The 19,004-nt window shown below is 41.2% G+C and overlaps 1 protein-coding gene across 13 annotated transcripts in view; it reads left to right on the top strand.

Moving 5' to 3' along the window:
- The window catches only part of MELK (maternal embryonic leucine zipper kinase), a 115,449-nt gene extending 99,291 nt beyond the window's left edge, over positions 1-16,158 (top strand). For all 13 annotated transcript variants that reach the window (XM_063696237.1, XM_031014877.2, XM_031014881.2 and 10 more), the window contains 5 exons: positions 1,586-1,817; positions 5,533-5,629; positions 7,220-7,388; positions 13,309-13,412; positions 15,634-16,158. In XM_063696237.1, coding sequence (XP_063552307.1) covers positions 1,586-1,817; positions 5,533-5,629; positions 7,220-7,388; positions 13,309-13,412; positions 15,634-15,811 — 780 coding nt within the window. In that variant the 3' untranslated portion in view covers positions 15,812-16,158. The remainder of the gene's footprint in view (positions 1-1,585; positions 1,818-5,532; positions 5,630-7,219; positions 7,389-13,308; positions 13,413-15,633) is intronic.
- The last annotated feature ends 2,846 nt before the right edge of the window (positions 16,159-19,004 follow it).

The following is a 19,004-nucleotide window of genomic DNA, read 5'->3' as shown; positions in this document are numbered from 1 at the left end:
GTCTATCTCACATTTCCTTTATGCAGTCGTCTGTTGATGGACACTTGGGTTGATTTTGTATCTTTGCTATTGTGAATAAGTACTGAGATAAATATACAAGTGCAGGTATCTTTTTGATGTATTGATTTCTTTTCCTTTGGGAAAAGAAGTAGAGGGAATTGCTGCTTTTGCATTGTCCATACTATGTACATCTGGAACTTAGAATAGCCTTATGTTAGACATTTTATTTCATTTTCTGTTTCCTTCAACCATCTTTCATGTATATCTTTTTCTGTCTTGGCTACATTCAGAGTTATTTCGGATTTATATTTCTATTCAAATATCTGTATTTCTTTTATTCTGTTATTTGACACGTGCATTGCACTTTTCCTTTTTATCATGTTTTTATTTCTAGAAGTTTTTATTCTTTTTCAAATCTATTTGAACAGTTTTGGCAGTCTTTTGTTCTTTACTCATGTTTTTGTTTCACTATTTTAAACATGCAAACATACTTATTTATGTTCTGTATTTGATAATTTTAATATCTGAAATCTTTATGCTCATAGTGCTTGTGTCTTTTGGAATTTTTTATGTAGGTTTATTTTTCTTTGAACTCTATGGGAATTATCTGAGGCTTGGGTTAAGGGCTTGAGTTGGGTTGGAGTGAAGCTTTTCTTTCAGGTAGGAGTTGTGCGTGCTTCTACCAGGTTCCTGGGGCACAACTTAGCCTAGGACTACTTTAAGTTAAATTTAGGCTTGAGGTTTCTGGGACCATGCAGGTTGTATTAATTTGGACCTTTATTTATCTGAAGACTGGCCTGTGTTTACTTACAAATTATTAAAAGAAACTTCATTTTTCTCCTCCCTCAGAACCAAGACCGAGACACCCTTTTTCTTGCCTATTCCCTTTGAAGAGCAGATTTATATTTAACTCAGCCTTTAATTTTAGTTATAGCCCTTCCTGGCTTTACATGGGAGCTTTGGATCTAACTCACCACCTTGCAGAGGCCCAAGGCTTCTGTGGCTGTAGAAACACATGCTATAGGTTATCAGAGGCAGAAGATAGATGCCCTTAGGGCAGCAGAGAGTTTCAGCCTTGGTTACTCCTTTGGATTCATTCTCATGTTTTTAGTTTGGCCTCTCAGGATTTTACTTACTCTCTTGCAAGCTCAACCATAAATTTAAAAGGATTAAAAAGTATTTTTTATCCAACATTTCTGTTAGAGTAGTTTAACATGTTTTTTCTGCCCTAATTGCTGACTAAAGTTTTTTTTTTGGTACATGTCAGAGGCAAGCCGTGACTATCTAGGTATGGAAAGCATTTCTTAGTGATTGATTTGTGGCCATTCACAATATTGCCTAGGATCTGAGTATGTGTATACACTCAGCCTGTATCATGTTGAAAATTACTGTCAATAGAACAGACTAAAGTGATCTACATGTATTAAAGAAAAATATATATTTTCAAATTTCCTAATGTCAATAATATCCTTTTGATAATTCATTTTAATAAAAATAGTACAAGGTAGTTTGCAAATGATCAAGGAGTGTTGTAAAGAAATTGACTTTTCTTCTTCAGTGTGCTTTATCTATTTTTTTTTTCCAGTTTACCAAGTACTGGACAGAATCAAATGGGGTGGAATCTAAATCATTAACTCCAGCCTTATGCAGAACACCTGCAAATAAATTAAAGAACAAAGAAAATGTATATACTCCTAAGTCTGCTGTAAAGAATGAAGAGTACTTTATGTTTCCTGAGCCAAAGACTCCAGTTAATAAGAACCAGCATAAGAGAGAAATACTCACTACGCCAAATCGTTACACTACGCCCTCAAAAGGTATTTGCTAAGTGAATTAAGCAGGAAGAAGTTGCATTTTTCTTACCATGTTAAGTAAACATATAGCAGGTCAGAAATGACTAGCATTGCTTTCAGGAATTTCTAGGAGAAGTGAAGCTGTTTTTTATCATGTCATTTGCATTAGTTAAAATGAAAGCATATTTGTCAATTTCAATTTCTTCTCAAATGATACCAAGTTTTTCCTCTTTTTCACGTTTATAAAATTGAATCATAGCATCGTAGGATATCAAAGCTGAAAGGCAAGTTAGAGCTCATTTAATCCAACTCCCTTTTTCACAGCTAAGAAACCTGAGACTCAGAAGGAGTGAAGTGATTTGCCCAAGGTCATATACACAGGTTTAGACCTTTCATGCCCATTTACCCCGACTTATGACTCAAGCTGACGCCTCCGCTGAGCCTTTACTTATCTGGAACTCCAGTTCTGGTGTCTGGTCCTGTTCTGCCCTATGGTATTACTGCCTGTCCTCACAGGGTGAATCCATGATGCCCTTCCAGATATCTGTCTTTGTCCAGTTATCACAACTTCCTCATTTCCCTTGGTTTCCTCTTCAATTTAGTCATCACCAGTTATTTAAAGCATTTCCTTTATGATACTTCACTGTTTTGGTTGCTGGCCTCATCTGGACACATTCTATTTGATCAGACTGCCTCTTAGAATACAGTGCCTAGAACTAAACTGAGTTTTCTAGACTAGGTCTCACTAGGGTAGAGTGGTAAGTGTCATGACAGTAGAGACTCTCTGCCTTGTTTATTGCAGCATGGCATGGTCTGTAGTAGGGGCCATACCTGTCTGGTACATAGTACACAGTACTAGACCTGATGCCTAGTACATCATAGGGGCCATATTTATGTAATGAAGTAATGAATTAGAGCCCAAAGGAATTTTATTTACAGTGATCCTGTTTATGTCACTTTAAAAAATGTTACCTAAACTTTATTAGCCTTTCCCCCCCCCACCAATTGTGACCTTCTCTAGTTTTAAGATTCTAACAAACCTAAACTCTGGAGCATTGCCATGTGAACTGCTGGGAAACCACATCCTGCCGTTGTGCTTCTAGTGGACTAATGGAGCTCATAGCCAGTTTGAGGGGTTAACTTCTTGTCTATAAAGATATTATGGAAGACTTTGCCGGAATATTTGCTAGAAGTCCCATTTTTATGTTAATGACATTTTCCATTTCATCAACTCAAATAACACTTTCCGCCAAAATGTGAGGCCAGTTTGGTGTCCTGATGATGTGTGTGTGTGTGTGTGTGTGTGTGTGTGTGTGTGTGTGTGTGTGTGTGTGATGGTGTGTGTGTGGGGGGGTGCGGTGGCGCTGCCTGTGGTTGTTATGAGAATTCAGTGAGATAGCCTCTACCCTGCAATGGTAGCTGCTATTGCATTCTTTCCCAATGAAAGGGTCTCTTTCTGTTCTGTTGTTTCTCTTACTGTAAATACAGTACCCTTTGTGAATCATGAGATTGGGCAGGGAGATAAAACGGACCTCAACTCACCTTAGCTCATTCAACGATCTTTTTTTTCCCCTTTTTTCTTTTTTTTTTTTTTTTAATTTCTTTGAGATGGAGTCTTGCTCTGTTGCCCAGGCTGGAGTGCAGTGGTGCGATCTCGGCTCACTGCAACCTCCGCCTCCTGGGTTCAAGCGATTCTCCTGCCTCAGCCTCCCTAGTAGCTGGGATTACAGGCGCCTGCTACCACGCTCAGCTAATTTTCGTATTTTTAGTGAAGACAGGGCTTCACCATGTTGGTCAGACTGGTCTCAAACTCCTGACCTCAGGTGATCTGCCCTCTTTAGCCTCCCAAATTTCTGGGATTATAGGCGTGGGCCATTGTGCCCGGCCCAGGGCTTTTTTATTTAAAAAAAATTTTTAATGCCATAATCCCTTCCATTATTGACATTTTTTACTTTTTGTGTAACTCTGAAGGTTTTGCAATATGGGTGGTTTGGAATTTATTTTATAATCTTGAAATATTATCAGTTGACATGCGTTGTCATGACGAGAAAGATTGTGTTGGTCAAAGCTATTATTGGTTGTTTCTTTTTAAACACGAGCCACTTAAGGAAGCAAGTGTCTGAAGCCATGATTGTTAGCTTCCACTGGCACTTTGCATTTTTCTTTCTTTTCTTTTTTCTCTTCTCTTCTCTTTTCTTCTTTTTTTTGAGACAGAGTTTCACTCTTGTTGCCCAGGCTGGAGTGCAGTGGCATGATCTTGGCTCACTGCAACCTTCGCCTCCCAGGTTCAAGAGATTCTCCTGCCTCAGCCTCCTGAGTAGCTGGGATTACAGATGCGCACCACCATGCCCGGTTAATTTTTTGTATTTTTAGTAGAGATGGGGTTTCAACATGTTGGGCAGGCTGCTCTCGAACTCTTGACCTCAGGTGATCCACCCGCCTCGGCCTCCCAAAGTGCTGGGATTACGGGGGTGAGCCCACCATGCCCAGACCTGCATTTTACTTTCATTGTGAGTTATTTTTGACATAAACATAAATTTCATTTTCGTCACTCCTACACAATGCAGGCATTGGCAGTTTGTTGAAGGGCAGTTCTGTATGGTGATAGATACTGTCTGTATACAAAGATGAAAACTGTTTTTATAAATATTTCTGATTGCTCTTATTTTCTTGTTCTTGTGGAAAGTGAGAATGTAGCCAAATAGTCATAAACAAAACCAAGCCCCTAATCTCTTTTAAAATTTTGATATTATATCTTTGTTTTTATAGTGTGAATATTATCTCTAAAGGGTATAAAACTTTTAGATCATGAGCTAATCAGTATAACCAGATTCGTTAGTACAAATTTGTCATAAACTATCTGGAATGCAAATACCCTACTTAGAATAAAACACAAAATTCTGGAACAGGGAATATAAAAAATAATCAAAGCTTACATCTCTTTTTTTTTTTTTGAGATGAAGTCTTGCTCTGTCTCCCAGGCTGGAGTGCAATGGCACGATCTCGGCTCACTGCAACATCTGCCTACTGGGTTCAAGGGATTCTTCTGCCTCAGCCTCCCAAGTGGCTGGGATTACAGGCGTGCGCCACCACGCCCAGCTAATTTTTTTGTATCTTTAGTAGAGATGGCATTTGACCATGTTGGCCAGGCTGGTCTCGGTCTCGAACTCCTGACCTCATGATCCGCCCTCCTCGGCCTCCCAAGGTGCTGGGATTACAGGCGTGAGCCACTGTGCCTGGCCAAAGCTTACATCTCTTTAATAACTTATGTCAAGCTTTCACAGGGGTCTGTTCTTTTTGCCTAACATGAGTTGAATCGGGCTATGAATTCAATTAACACCTTTTAATACTAGATCAATTAAAAGCATAAATTGGGCCCTTGTATGAATACAGATTGACTTTTATTTCTAGAAAAAGAATCAGTAATTATGAGATTTGTATTTATATGATCTGTTTAGATTTATCATATGATGTTTATAATAAAATTAAAAGCATGGCCTCAATTTGCAGTGAAGAAAAAAAAGAAGAGCCACACATACAAAGCAAAATGATTTTGTTTTTATTATAAATCACATGGAAACATTTCTTGAAAGAATTAGAGCCTTTGACATCACAGGTCAAGTGATTATACTATTTCTGAGTCAATGAATAATGTGATACATGCATTATTATTAATAATAGAAATTTCAGAACCATAGTATGTGCTGCATATGGATTGTGTTTGTTCTGTTTCTAATAGCTAGAAACCAGTGCCTGAAAGAAACTCCAATTAAAATACCAGTAAATTCAACAGGAACAGACAAGTTAATGACAGGTGTCATTAGCCCTGAGAGGCGGTAAGTGTTTGGTTTTTTTAGACTCTAATCTTTAGTATATGTAACCAGATTTCCTTTCTCATGTATTAATAGACCTGATTAAGGTAAATCATCACATAGATTCTGTTGGAGAGTAGGAATATCTGTTTATATGTGGATGACCTGTGGCCATTCCTGGACCTGTAGCCACTGCCTTCCTCATGGGGTATAATCATGAAACTGATCAGCAGTAGGACGGCACCTTAAGTACAACAGGCTGGGAAGACAGTGGTCCTCTCCCCAGCCAACTAGTCACCTCTCTGAGGCCCATCTTACCCTTCTCTTCTGCCAGTAAAATACAGATATCCTCTAACAGATTGTAGTCCTCCCAAATCGTAAAGATACTGTTGTTTCAAAGAAAATCCTCTGTATGAAAAGTTCTGCAGCATAGGTAACCCTTCAAGTTGCTATTCTTTTATAGCAATTTCTTAAAGGCATTGTCTGTTTTCAAGACAATTGGGAGAATTAGAATGTGAACAGGGTATTAGGTGATATTATGGAATTATTATTAATTTATTGATGAAGAAACTGAGGAGATCAGGAATAAAATGATTTATCAAAGCTATATAGTACAAAGCTGGAGCCAGAACCCAGGTCTTCTCATTCCTAATCTTATGGTTTTTCTCCCACAGTCTGGAAGTACTGGAGAACTACCTAGAAAGCCAACTAACACCACAGTAGTTTCTATTGAAAAATGCATTCAGGTTCCAAAATATTTACCTAAGTGACCATTTTTAGAACATTATCTGTTAGTATTTGGTAACTGCTTAGCTTCTCAATAATGTATATATATGTGGTTGAACTAGTTTCCTTAGTTTTATTTAACATTTTTCAGTGCAACGGTACTATGGTTTTCTTAAATCTCAGTGTCAGTGCTTGAAATGCTTAACTATCTCCAACCAGAGAAATTTCAGAACAAAAGGATAAAATATGCCTAATAAACAGCCATATGTAATGTAAACGTGTCAGCACACTTTATGGTGTTGTCTTTATGGAAGACAACATCCTTATTCATTGGAGATGTATACTGAAGTGTTTCAGAGTAAAGTGTCATGATATGTTCAGATGAGTTACTTTCAGATGGCTTAGCAAATAAGTAAATTTAATGTATTATCTACATACATTAAATTTATGTGTGTATATATATATACATTGATGTATATATATCAGTATATATCTATATACATATGTACATTAATATATTATCTATATCCAAATAGAAAGCCAATGTGGCAAAATATGAACAATTGTTGAATCTAGGAGGATATACCGGTGTTCATTGTACTCTTCTTTGAACGTTTCTATATATATGGAAAAAGGATATATATATCCTTTTTTAAAAAGGAAGGGGATAAATAGTTTTGCTGAGTGGCAGTTGCCTGGTGGAAGTGTGACAGCTCCTGTCCAGGGGGAGATGGCTTTGGTGCTTCCTGGGGAGGAGAGAGGTGATCTGGCCCTGGCATACCTGAATGAGGCATCCTAATGTGTATGAAGGGACAAAAGTTCGCCCTTGTGGACCCCACAGGCCGGAGGCCCAGCTCTACTTGTGCCTTGTTTTGTGTTTTGTTTCAGGTGCCGCTCAGTGGAATTGGATCTCAACCAAGCACATATGGAGGAGACTCCAAAAAGAAAGGGAGCCAAAGTGTTTGGGAGCCTTGAAAGGGGGTTGGATAAGGTTATCACTGTGCTCACCAGGAGCAAAAGGAAGGGTTCTGCCAGAGACGGGCCCAGAAGACTAAAGGTAAGCAGGCTGGAATTCTTTCATATGGAGCAGAAGCTGACTGCTAATGGACTGCCTTTTTTTTAAGGTGCTGAATGAATTGATTAGTGTTTTTTATTTGAGTATTTATTCACTTAGTTCATATATGTTTTTTGAGCAACTAAAATCTGCATGTTACTGTGCAGTCAGTAAATAGATACAGTCACTCCCTTCAAGGAGCAAACAGCTATCATTCAAATATTCAAGAACAGGTGGAGGGATTAGTCACAGGGGCAACATGGAGGTGAGGAAGCAGGGGGCACAGATGCAGAGCTGAGAGCTGCCTTAAGGAGGGGGACTTGAGCTCAGTTGTGTCCCTGACTCATGGATACTTTGTAGGCCCTCATGAAATATTTGAATGCATGGGAAGATAATTGGAACTTTGAGTGTGGTGTGTGTCAGGAAAATAGTGAGTGACAAGCGGGGAAGGTAGGCCGGAAGGGCCTCAAGGCCTGGCTAAGAAGGTGTGGATCTTATTTAATAGACCCAGTATGCTTTAAAAGGGTTAATGTGTCACTGGTGTGGACAATATATTTAGTCAAGGAAGGAAAGGAAAAATAAGCTGTTAGTTGATATAAAGTACTTTTTATTCTCTTGGATTCTCTCTGAGCATTCATTCAAACATCTAATGAATACATGTTTGTTTGGTGGAAGGGGAGTAATTAAGAGGTAAAGGGACGAATGAGACACAGCCCATGTCCTTGAGGAACTCTTAGGCTGGCTGTAAAAACAGGCTGGGATGTTGTTCTGAAACACTGGGCTCAGTGCTGTAGTAAAAACACATTCCAAGAGGTGTGGGCCCAAGCAGGGGAGAAGATGGTAGTGTGCCCATCATTTGGGGACTGGGTCTGTGTTTAGTTTTTGCACTGAGACTCTCATAATGAGCAAATCTGGGTGGTTTGAGGGAAGGAAAATGCTGAGCTTTTGGGCAGAAGGGTGTTTTAGAGGAGAATGTTCTGTGATCTCATTTATGTTCTGTCTTAAAGTGGAAGAAGATAGGAGTTATCCACTAGCAGTCACTGCCTTGAACTTATGTAGTGTGCTGAGACGTTTACGTTACATATGGCTGTTTATTAGGCATATTTTATCCTTTTGTTCTGAAATTTCTCTGGTTGGAGATAGTTAAGTATTTCAAGCACCAACGCTGAGATTTAAAAAAACCGTAGTACCATTGCACGAAAAATGTTAAATAGAATTAAGGAAACTAGTTCAACCACATATATATACATTATTGAGAAGCTAAGCAGTTACCAAATACTAACGGATAATGTTCTAAAAATGGTCACTTAGGTAAATATTTTGGAACCTGAATGCATTTTTCAATAGAAACTACTGTGGTGTTAGTTGGCTTTCTAGGTAGTTCTCCAGTACTTCCAGAATGTAGGAGAAAAACCACAGGATTGGGAATGAGAAGACCTGGGTTCTAGCTCCAGCTTTGTGCTGTATAGCTTTGATAAATCATTTTATTCCTGATCTCCTCAGTGTCTTCATTTGTAAAATCTGGAAATAATGCCTACCCTGGCAACCTCACAGGGCTGAGATGTAGAAACAAGACTCTACATATGGGATGCTACATGGCATAGTAAATACTTTATGAGTATAAGGTGGTGTTTCCAATGTCACGGATTACTATCAGTGTTGAGCATTTTACCACCCATGTATAGACCCATGGTCCTAATTAGCACAGTCCTAAGATTGAAAACTTTAACTTTAGATCATTAACACTTTTTAATGCTTTTAAGTTTTTGCAAAACCGAAGGACTTTCTTTGGGAAATTAACCTTATTTTTTTTCACCTACTTCAAATACTGTACTAAAAACTATACACTTACCAGAAGAGTTGCAAGGATAGTAGAAATAATACCCTAGTTTTTTAAGATAGCAAATCATATGTAGTTATGTCCTCTTTTGGAAGCAGTCTATAAAAAATCCAAAATTGAAGTAGATAAATTAGGATTCATTCTTTATTTTACCAAAGCAGTAATTTATACTGTGATTTGAAGGTGTTCAGTTTATTATTGATATCATCTTAACAGAGCCAATTTAGTTTGGTGAAAAGAGTGCTGGATCAGGAACCAAGAAAGAGAGGGTCCCTTCGTTAACACTCAGTTTCACGACATTTGCTCTATGGGTGTATTGGGTGCACTATTATTTATCTGGTATTTTCATTATGTTGACTCTCCTTTAACAAATGGATTTATAGAGATATAACTGACATATAATAAACTTGCACATATTTTATTTTATTTGTTGTTAATTTTTTGAGGCAGAGTCTTGCTCTGCTGCCCAGGCTGCGGTGCAATGGCATGATCATAGCTCACTGCAGCCTCAACCTTCTGGGCTCAAGTCATCCTCCTGCCTCAGCTTCCTGAGTAGCTGGGATGCGTGCTACCACACTTGGCTAATTCTTAATTTTTTTTGCAGAGACAGGGTCTCACTATGTTACCCAGGCTGGTCTTGAACTCCTGAGCTCAAGTAATCCTCCTGCCTTGGCTTCCCAAAGTGCTGGGATTACAGTCATGAGCCACTACACCCGGCCAACTGTGCATATTTTAAAGTACAATTAATATGCTTTGGCATTATATATAACATCTGTGAAACCATTACCACAATCAAGATAATTTTTTAAAACTCAAATTTATTTAAAAGGAAACCTTTATATCATTAGGTTTTTTTTTTTTTTTTTTTTTTTATTGATCATTCTTGGGTGTTTCTCGCAGAGAGGGATTTGGCAGGGTTACAGGACAATAGTGGAGGGAAGGTCAGCAGATAAACAAGTGAACAAAGTTCTCTGGTTTTCCTAGGCAGAGGACCCTGCGGCCTTCCGCAGTGTTTGTGTCCCTGGGTACTTGAGATTAGGGAGTGGTGATGGCTCTTAACGAGCATGCTGCCTTCAAGCATCTGTTTAACAAAGCACATCTTGCACCGCCCTTAATCCATTCAACCCTGAGTGGATACAGCACATGTTTCAGAGAGCACAGGGTTGGGGGTAGGGTCACAGATCAACAGGATCCCAAGGCAGAAGAATTTTTCCTTAGTACAGAACAAAATGAAAAGTCTCCCATGTCTACCTCTTTCTACACAGACACGGCAACCATCCGATTTCTCAATCTTTTCCCCACCTTTCCCCCCTTTCCATTCCACAAAACCGCCATTGTCATCATGGCCCGTTCTCAATGAGCTGTTGGGTACACCTCCCAGACGGGGTGGTGGCCGGGCAGAGGGGCTCCTCACTTCCCCGTAGGGGCGGCCGGGCAGAGGCGCCCCTCACCTCCGGGATGGGGCGGCTGGCCAGGTGGGGGGCTGAACCCCCACCTCCCTCCCGGACGGGGCGGCTGGCCGGCGGGGGGCTGACCCCCCCACCTCCCTCCCAGATGGGGCGGCTGGCCGGGCAGAGGGGCTCCTCACTTCCCAGTAGGGGCGGCCGGGCAGAGGCGCCCCTCACCTCCCGGACGGGGCGGCTGGCCAGGTGGGGGGCTAACCCCCCCACCTCCCTCCCAGATGGGGCGGCTGGCCGGGCGGGGGGCTGACCCCCCCACCTCCCTCCCGGACAGGGCAGCTGGCCAGGCGGGGGGCTGACCCCCCACCTCCCTTCCGGACGGAGCGGCTGGCCGGGCAGAGGGGCTCCTCACTTCCCAGTAGGGGCGGCCGGGCAGAGGCGCCCCTCACCTCCCGGACGGGGCAGCTGGCCAGGCGGGGGGCTAACCCCCCACCTCCCTCCCGGACGGGGCGGCTGGCCGGGCGGGGGGCTGACCCCCGCACCTCCCTCCCGGACGGGGCGGCTGGCCGGGCGGGGGGGCTCCTCACTTCCCAGTAGGGGCGGCTGGGCAGAGGTGCCCCTCACCTCCCGGACGGGGCGGCTGGCCGGGCGGGGGGTTGACCCCCCCACCTCCCTTCCGGACGGAGCGGCTGGCCGGGCAGAGGGGCTCCTCACTTCCCAGTAGGGGCGGCCGGGCAGAGGCGCCCCTCACCTCTCGGACCGGGTGGCTGGCCAGGCGGGGGGCTAACCCCCCCACCTCCCTCCCGGACGGGGCGGCTGGCCGGGCGGGGGGCTGACCCCCCCCCCCACCTCCCTCCCAGACGGGGCGGCTGGCCGGGCGGGGGGCTGACCCCCCCACCTCCCTCCCGGACGGGGCGGCTGGCCAGGCGGGGGCTGACCCCCCCACCTCCCTCCCGGACGGGGCGGCTGGCCGGGCAGAGGGTCTCCTCACTTCTCAGACGGGGCAGCCGGGCAGAGACGCTCCTCACATCCCGGACGGGGCGGCAGGGCAGAGGTGCTCCCCACATCTCAGACGATGGGCGGCCAGGCAGAGACACTCCTCACTTCCCAGATGTGATGGCGGCCGGGAAGAGGCGCTCCTCGTTTCCTAGATGGGATGGCGGCCGGGCAGAGACGCTCCTCACTTTCCAGACTGGGCAGCCAGGCAGAGGGGCTCCTCACATCCCGGACGATGGGCGGCCAGGCGGAGACGCTCCTCACTTCCCAGACGGGGCGGCAGCCGGGCAGAGGCTGCAATCTCGGCACTTTGGGAGGCCAAGGCAGGCGGCTGGGAGGTGGTTGTAGCGGGCCGAGATCACGCCACTGCACTCCAGCCTGGGCACCATTGAGCACCGAGTGAACGAGACTCCGTCTGCAATCCCGGCACCTTGGGAGGCCGAGGCTGGCCGATCACTCGCGGTTAGGAGCTGGAGACCAGCCCGGCCAACACAGCGAAACCCCGTCTCCACCAAAAAAAATACGAAAACCAGTCAAGCGTGGCGGCACGCACCTGCAATCGCAGGCACTCGGCAGGCTGAGGCAGGAGAATCAGGCAGGGAGGTTGTAGTGAGCTGAGATGGCAGCAGTACCGTCCAGCTTCCGCTTGGCATCAGAGGGAGACCGTGGGGAGAGGGGGAGGGGGAGGGGGAGAGGGAGAGGGAGAGGGAGAGGGCTTTTTTTGTTAATTATGTTTTCAAAATCAGATGGGAACAAATACATATTTAAAAATATTTATCCATGTGCCACCCAGAATTACCTTGTCTATCTTGTATCACACTATGAGAAGCACTACCTTAAGAAATTTGTATCTCTTCTTTGGGCCATAGGTTCTTATTTTGAAACGTAAGGTAGTTGGATACTTTTCTTCCTAGGCATTTTGTTATTTATACAATGAACTCAAACCTGAAAGATATAGAAACTACGGTTTGGTTTGACAGTGAAGGTACTTACCAGGAAGGGAGGGATTTTTGTGTGTCCAGGACCCACTAAAACAGTGTCTACCACATAGTAAACATTCAAAAATAGTTGTTGAATGAATGAAGGATAAATATCGATTAGGAATGAAATTATCTCTGAGAATTAGGCTCTCAGTCAATGGGAAAAAATAATATGACATCACTTTTTTAAAGGAATACTTGTTACATTTATTTCCTCATAGAACTGTCATAAAATCAGCTCCTGGAACTATATAATATTCTTTAAATAATACAGAAAGAATTAAGGAAACATATCCAACTAGGTACAAAGCAAACTTTGTATGGTGTTTGTTTATCTTTCCGTGGTATACATTTCAGGACTGTTAATGTCTCTTAAAATAGTGTGGGAAGGGGAAAACAGGCAAAGCTCAAACAGTTAGATGGGTGCTCTTTAATATTTATTTCTTTAAAAGGATTGGTAGGAGAGGAAGATGAAAGTATGAAAAGGAAGCTATGGGTGTGGTTACTAATAACCATAATTTCTCCAAGCTCTCCCAGTGGGCCATTAACTCACTAAGAGTTGACTGTAAATTCCTTTGATATTTTTTAGGAAATAGTTCCATTTGAAATGGTACTATATTGAGGAGTTTTGGAACTCTTGATCTGGTGTGATGGTCTTTGTGTTGATGTAAAAATTTACTTCTCATCTCTTCTTTTTCTTTTTTAAGCTTCACTATAATGTGACTACAACTAGATTAGTGAATCCAGATCAACTGTTGAATGAAATAATGTCTGTTCTTCCAAAGAAGCATGTTGACTTTGTACAAAAGGGGTAAGAAGCACATTTACAAGCTGTTGCATTTATTAGTATCTTTTGGACTTTGAGAAAATAGGAGTTGGTTGGGCGCGGTGGCTCACGCCTGTAATCCCAGCACTTTGGGAGGCTGAGGTGGGCAGATCACTTGAGGCCAAGAGTTCAAGTTCAGCCTGGCCAACATGGAGAAACCCTGTCTCTACTGAAAATACAAACAATTAGCTGGGCATGGTGGCGCATGCCTGTAGTTCCAACTACGTGGGAGGCTGAGGCATGAGAATCACTTGAACCTGGGCGGAGGCTGCAATGAGCTGAGATCACACCACTGCACTCCAGCATGGGTAACAGAGCGAGACTCTGTCTCAAAAAAAAGAGAAAATAGAAGTTGATCTCCTCACCCCTGTGCTTTAGAAAAAATGTATTTCTCCCACCTCATTCCCAAAAGCTTTTGAGGTAGTGTTATTGCTTATAATTTATTCTCTTTTGTTTGGTTCAAGCTATAAAAGTTTTAGAAGCACAGATATTGTCCCACTTTATTTCAAAATAGGAAAATTCAAAATTCTTCTGGCTTTCTTGTAGATCCTCTATTTTCCTTTGATTGTCTGCTTTACAATAATATTTATAAATTATAATCTAAATTTGTGAGACATTTCAAACGAATCAGGGATTTATACAGAATCCTTCTCTTCATGACTGGCTATTTTACAGGGCTGGGTTTTCAGTGCTTTAGGAAGTTTTTTCACCTTACCTCTCTCCCGCTGTTGAAGGAACTGCCATCAAAGCCTCCTTGGTTATGATCTCCTGGTCTCAATAGCCAGGCCTCTTCTGGTCACCCAAGATGGCCGTATTTCTAAGCATTTCCATTCAATTATTTCCCTTTAAAATTTCTTTATTAAAGCAACCAGAAGAGACATGCATGGATTTAAACATGTAAATAGAATAGTCAATATAGAGTAAGATTTGAAGAAACAATCTTGTGCAGATACAATTTTTAGTTTTTAGTTATCTGTAAATGTTGGCAAGCATTCCTTCTGTGAACCCTGGCATTCCTCTCAGGCTTCATTAGAACACATCTCTCCCACTCGGATCTCTTCTTCATGCTTGGGTCTTATGAGCCTCTGGGCATACCTCTGTCACAGGTCTCTCAATGATCTATTATCTAACATGTGACTAAATTGTTCTATGCCTCATCTTCCTGTCAAGAATCTTAACTGCAGGGTGCTCCTTTTGGCATTTTTGATGTTGACTGCTTATTTTTGAGAGATCAAGCCTCTTTCCCAAAACACATGACTAAGTTAGTAAGAAAAAGAATATTTTGGTACATAACAGTATGAAACAGAAAAAAGTACATAACTGAAACAATGTAACTTCTCCACACATCTGTGGAACAGCACTTAATCAGGAACCCTTAAGTATTTAGGGAATTGAAACTAAAATCAGTCCTATTTATTGAAGATTGGTAAGACAAACAAAACTCTAAAATAGAATGTAAACTAATTAAATATTATTACATGAATTAAATTTATACAGCTTTTCAGGATCATACGTATGTCTTAAGATGAGTTTCAGGCTTCATTTTGACTGGGCCTTTCCATTCTCAGAATAGATAATGCGGCAGTTCTAGCTATAAATGCCGTACGTTTCAGTTATGGGAATATACCATTTCCTCGGGCTTTTTCTTCTGCTTTTCTTTCTGCCATAAAGTGATGTGATGATCGTCATAAGAGGTTATCTCTTATTACTAATTAGAAAAACCTCAAAAACACACGTGCCTTTCTGACAGGTTACTGGCTTCAGCTTTATTTATATGAAAGACAAGTTTCTGACAAGGCTCACACACGTGAAATATTATCTTTCTTGCGCTTTCCTTTGTTGTGAATGTTGTGGAAATGCCCAATGTTTGCGGATTACACTGTTGAAAGGATTGCATAAAGAATGCCAGATTTCTTGAGCATGAATGGCATGTATAGCTATGAAACAGGGGCTTTTCTTTGGAGCAAGGGAGACTTCTAATAAAGCCTTTTCATGCTTATTCTTAGGATCCTAGTTCAGTTTCTGGGAAAACACCAGTCATACTCTATTACTAAAGCATAGCTAGGTCATTTGGAAACTGTAAACAGTAATACATTGCTTAATATGAAATAATGGTTCATTTCCTCCACTGGCCTCCTAGAGGCTTAGAAAACTCTTATACAGAATATGGTTCTCCTACTAACTAGCTTCTTATCTTGTTTTTCAGTTATACACTGAAGTGTCAAACACAGTCAGATTTTGGGAAAGTGACAATGCAATTTGAATTAGAAGTGTGCCAGCTTCAGAAACCGGATGTGGTGGGTATCAGGAGGCAGCGGCTTAAGGGCGATGCCTGGGTTTACAAAAGATTAGTGGAAGACATCCTATCTAGCTGCAAGGTATAATTGATGGATTCTTCCATCCTGCCGGATGAGTGTGGGTGTGATACAGCCTACATAAAGACTGTTATGATCGCTTTGATTTTAAAGTTCATTGGAACTACCAACTTGTTTCTAAAGAGCTATCTTAAGACCAATATCTCTTTGTTTTTAAACAAAAGATATTATTTTGTGTATGAATCTAAATCAAGCCCATCTGTCATTATCTGTTACTGTCTTTTTTAATCATGTGGTTTTGTACATTAATAATTGTTGACTTTCTTAGATTCACTTCCATATGTGAATGTAAGCTTTTAACTATGTCTCTTTTTAATGTGTAATTTCTTTCTGAAATAAAACCATTTGTGAATATAGCAGGCTTCTCTTCTTTGTATTTGATTTTGATCCAAATAAAACCTCAAATGGCTTCCTGACTATTAAGTAGAGACTATTTGGAGTATGTTTTATCTGTTATCAAATATGCCTTGGGCAGAAAAACAGATAAGAATTCATTTGCATAATTTTTTCCTGTCTGATTTAAGTAGGATTTATTGAGATCGTTAACTAAGTCACAGCTGTGGTTACCAGAGTTAAACAACACATTTAATATGTTGAATAAAAGAGTATTGACTTTAAGTATGTTTGGTCAACAAATGATAAGTATCCGAACTATGAACCCCCCCTGAAATGTTACTTTATGGTAATTTCCCTAAGTCTCAATGTTGGCCCCAAATTTATATTTTTATTTCATTTTATTGGTCTCCAAAGGCTAGAACTCAAGTTATATTGGTATGGATTTCACCAATTAAACTAGTTGGAGAAAAAAATAGCACTCCTTCTGGTCAGTAGTGAAGGGAATGTTTTGTCATTCATTTATTCAATAAATGTTTACTAAGTGCTTACAAGAATTAGGTCCTCAGGCTGAAGCTGCTACTGTCTAGTAAACCCAAGGATTTACTAGCTGTATTTGTAGCATAGCGGGACCTACCCACTTTGCATGGAATTAGAAACGAATTCTTGGAAGAAACAGCATTTGTCATTGAAGGATATATAGGAGTTCAGCAGAAAGAGAAGAGTGAGGAGTATGACTTTTTCTTTCTTTCTTTTTTTTTTTTTTTTTTGAGACTCAGTCTCACTCTGTCACCCAGGCTGGAGTGCAGTAGCGTGATCTCAGCTCACTGCAGCCTCGACCTCCTGGGCTCAAGCAGTCTTCCCGGTTCAGCCTCCCAAGTAGCTGGTACTACAAGCGTGCGCCACCACACCCAGCAAATTTTTTTACTTTTTGTACAGACAGGATCTCACTATGCTGCCCAGGCTGATCTCAAAACTCTTGATCTCAAGCAGTCCTCCCACTTCAGCCCTCCAGAGTGCTGGGATTACAGGCATGAGCCACCACCCCAGCTTGGGACATGACATTTTTGAGAGAACAATATGTGCAAAGACAGGGAATTATAAAATGTCATTATGTGTTTGGGGTAGAAGCAGAAGGTAGTGGAAGCGGGAAATGACAGTAGATGAGGATTGAAAGTTTAGATGGAAATAAGTCATGAAAGTACTTGAAAGCCCCATTAAAATAAGTGTTTTGGCAAAGGAGAGCTGTCAAAGGGTTTTTAATTTTCTAACAACAGCTTTGTTACAATGTAATTCATATATCATAAGATTTACCCCTTTAAAGTATATACAATTCAGTGGGGTTTTAAGAGTGTATTCAGGTCGGGCACCATGGCTTATCCCTGTAATCTCAGCACTTTGAGAAGCCGAGGTGGGTGGATCACCTGAGGTTAGGAGTTTGAGACCAGTCTGGCCAATATGGTGAAACCCCGTCTCTACTAAGAACACAAAAAAGTAGCTGGGTATGGTGGCATGTGGCTGTAATCCCACCTACTTGGGAGGCAGAGACAGGAGAATCACTTGAACCTGAGAGGTGGAGGTTGCCACTGCACTCCAGCCTGGGTGACAGAGTGAAATTCCATCTCAAAAAAATAAATAAAAGTATATTCATAGTTGTGCAACCATCACCACAATGTAATTTTAGAACATTTTTATCATGTCAAAAAGAAGCCGCATACCAGTTACCAGTCACTCCCCATACCCCACCCCCCAGCCCCTGGCCACCACTTACCTACTTTCTGTTTCTATGAATTTGACTGGTGTGAGCATGTCATATAAATGGAATCATGCAATATAAGACCTTTGGGGTTTAGTTATTTTTACTTAACATTTTCAAGATTTATAATGTAGCATATATCAGTACTTTATTTGATAACTGAATAATATTTCCTTGTATGGATATGTCATTTTATTTATCACTTGATAGACATTTGGATTGTTTCCACTTGGCTATTATGAATGCTGCTGTGAATGCTTATATACAAGTTTTGTGTGGACGTGTTTTCATTTCTCTTGTATATATACCTAGGAGCGGAATTGCTGGGTCATTTAACATTTTGAGGAAATATCAAACTGTTTTTCCAAAGCCACTGCACCATTTTATGATCCTGCCAGTGATGTACAAGGGTTCTAACTTTTCCGCATTCTGTCAAACACTTGTTATCTGTTTTTTTAATTTTAATCATCCTAGTGGGTGTAAAGTGGTATGGCATTGTGGTTTTGATTGTCTTTTCCATGATGATTAATGATATAGAGCAGTTTTTAATATGCTTTTGGCCATTTGTATATCTTTCTTGGAGAAATGTCTGTTCAGATCCTTTGCAAATTTTAAATTGGGTTATGTTTTTATTGTTGAATTGTAAGAGTTCTTTATATATTCTAGGTATGTCTGTTACCAGCTATATGATAATATATATAATATATGATATGCAAATGTTTTTTCTATTCTGTGGGCTTTTTAACTTTCTTGATAGTGTATTTTGAAGAACAAAAGTTTTCAATTTTCTGAAGTCCAATTTACCTATTTTTATAAAATATAGAGGTATGATTAATCTTCTATCCCTATGGGAAGTGGCGTGGTTTGAAACAATGATTCTCAAAAGTTTTTGACCACTAGCCACAGCAAGAAACAAGTACACATGATGGAAGCACTTGTAGTGCGTTAGTAGTATCTATCTCATTTGCTTTTAATTTACGTTTCCCTAATGACTTTGGGATCCATCACATATAAACATATATGAAGCACTGCTTAGCCTTACTGTAAGTGACAACATATTCTATTTTCTCTTATAAATATCTAGTCTGACAATTGTAATCTTTAAATTAGAGT

Source organism: Gorilla gorilla, chromosome 13 (assembly GCF_029281585.2).
Source record: "Gorilla gorilla gorilla isolate KB3781 chromosome 13, NHGRI_mGorGor1-v2.1_pri, whole genome shotgun sequence".
Classification (NCBI taxonomy): domain Eukaryota; kingdom Metazoa; phylum Chordata; class Mammalia; order Primates; family Hominidae; genus Gorilla; species Gorilla gorilla.
This window is presented reverse-complemented; position numbering and strand designations above follow the sequence as displayed.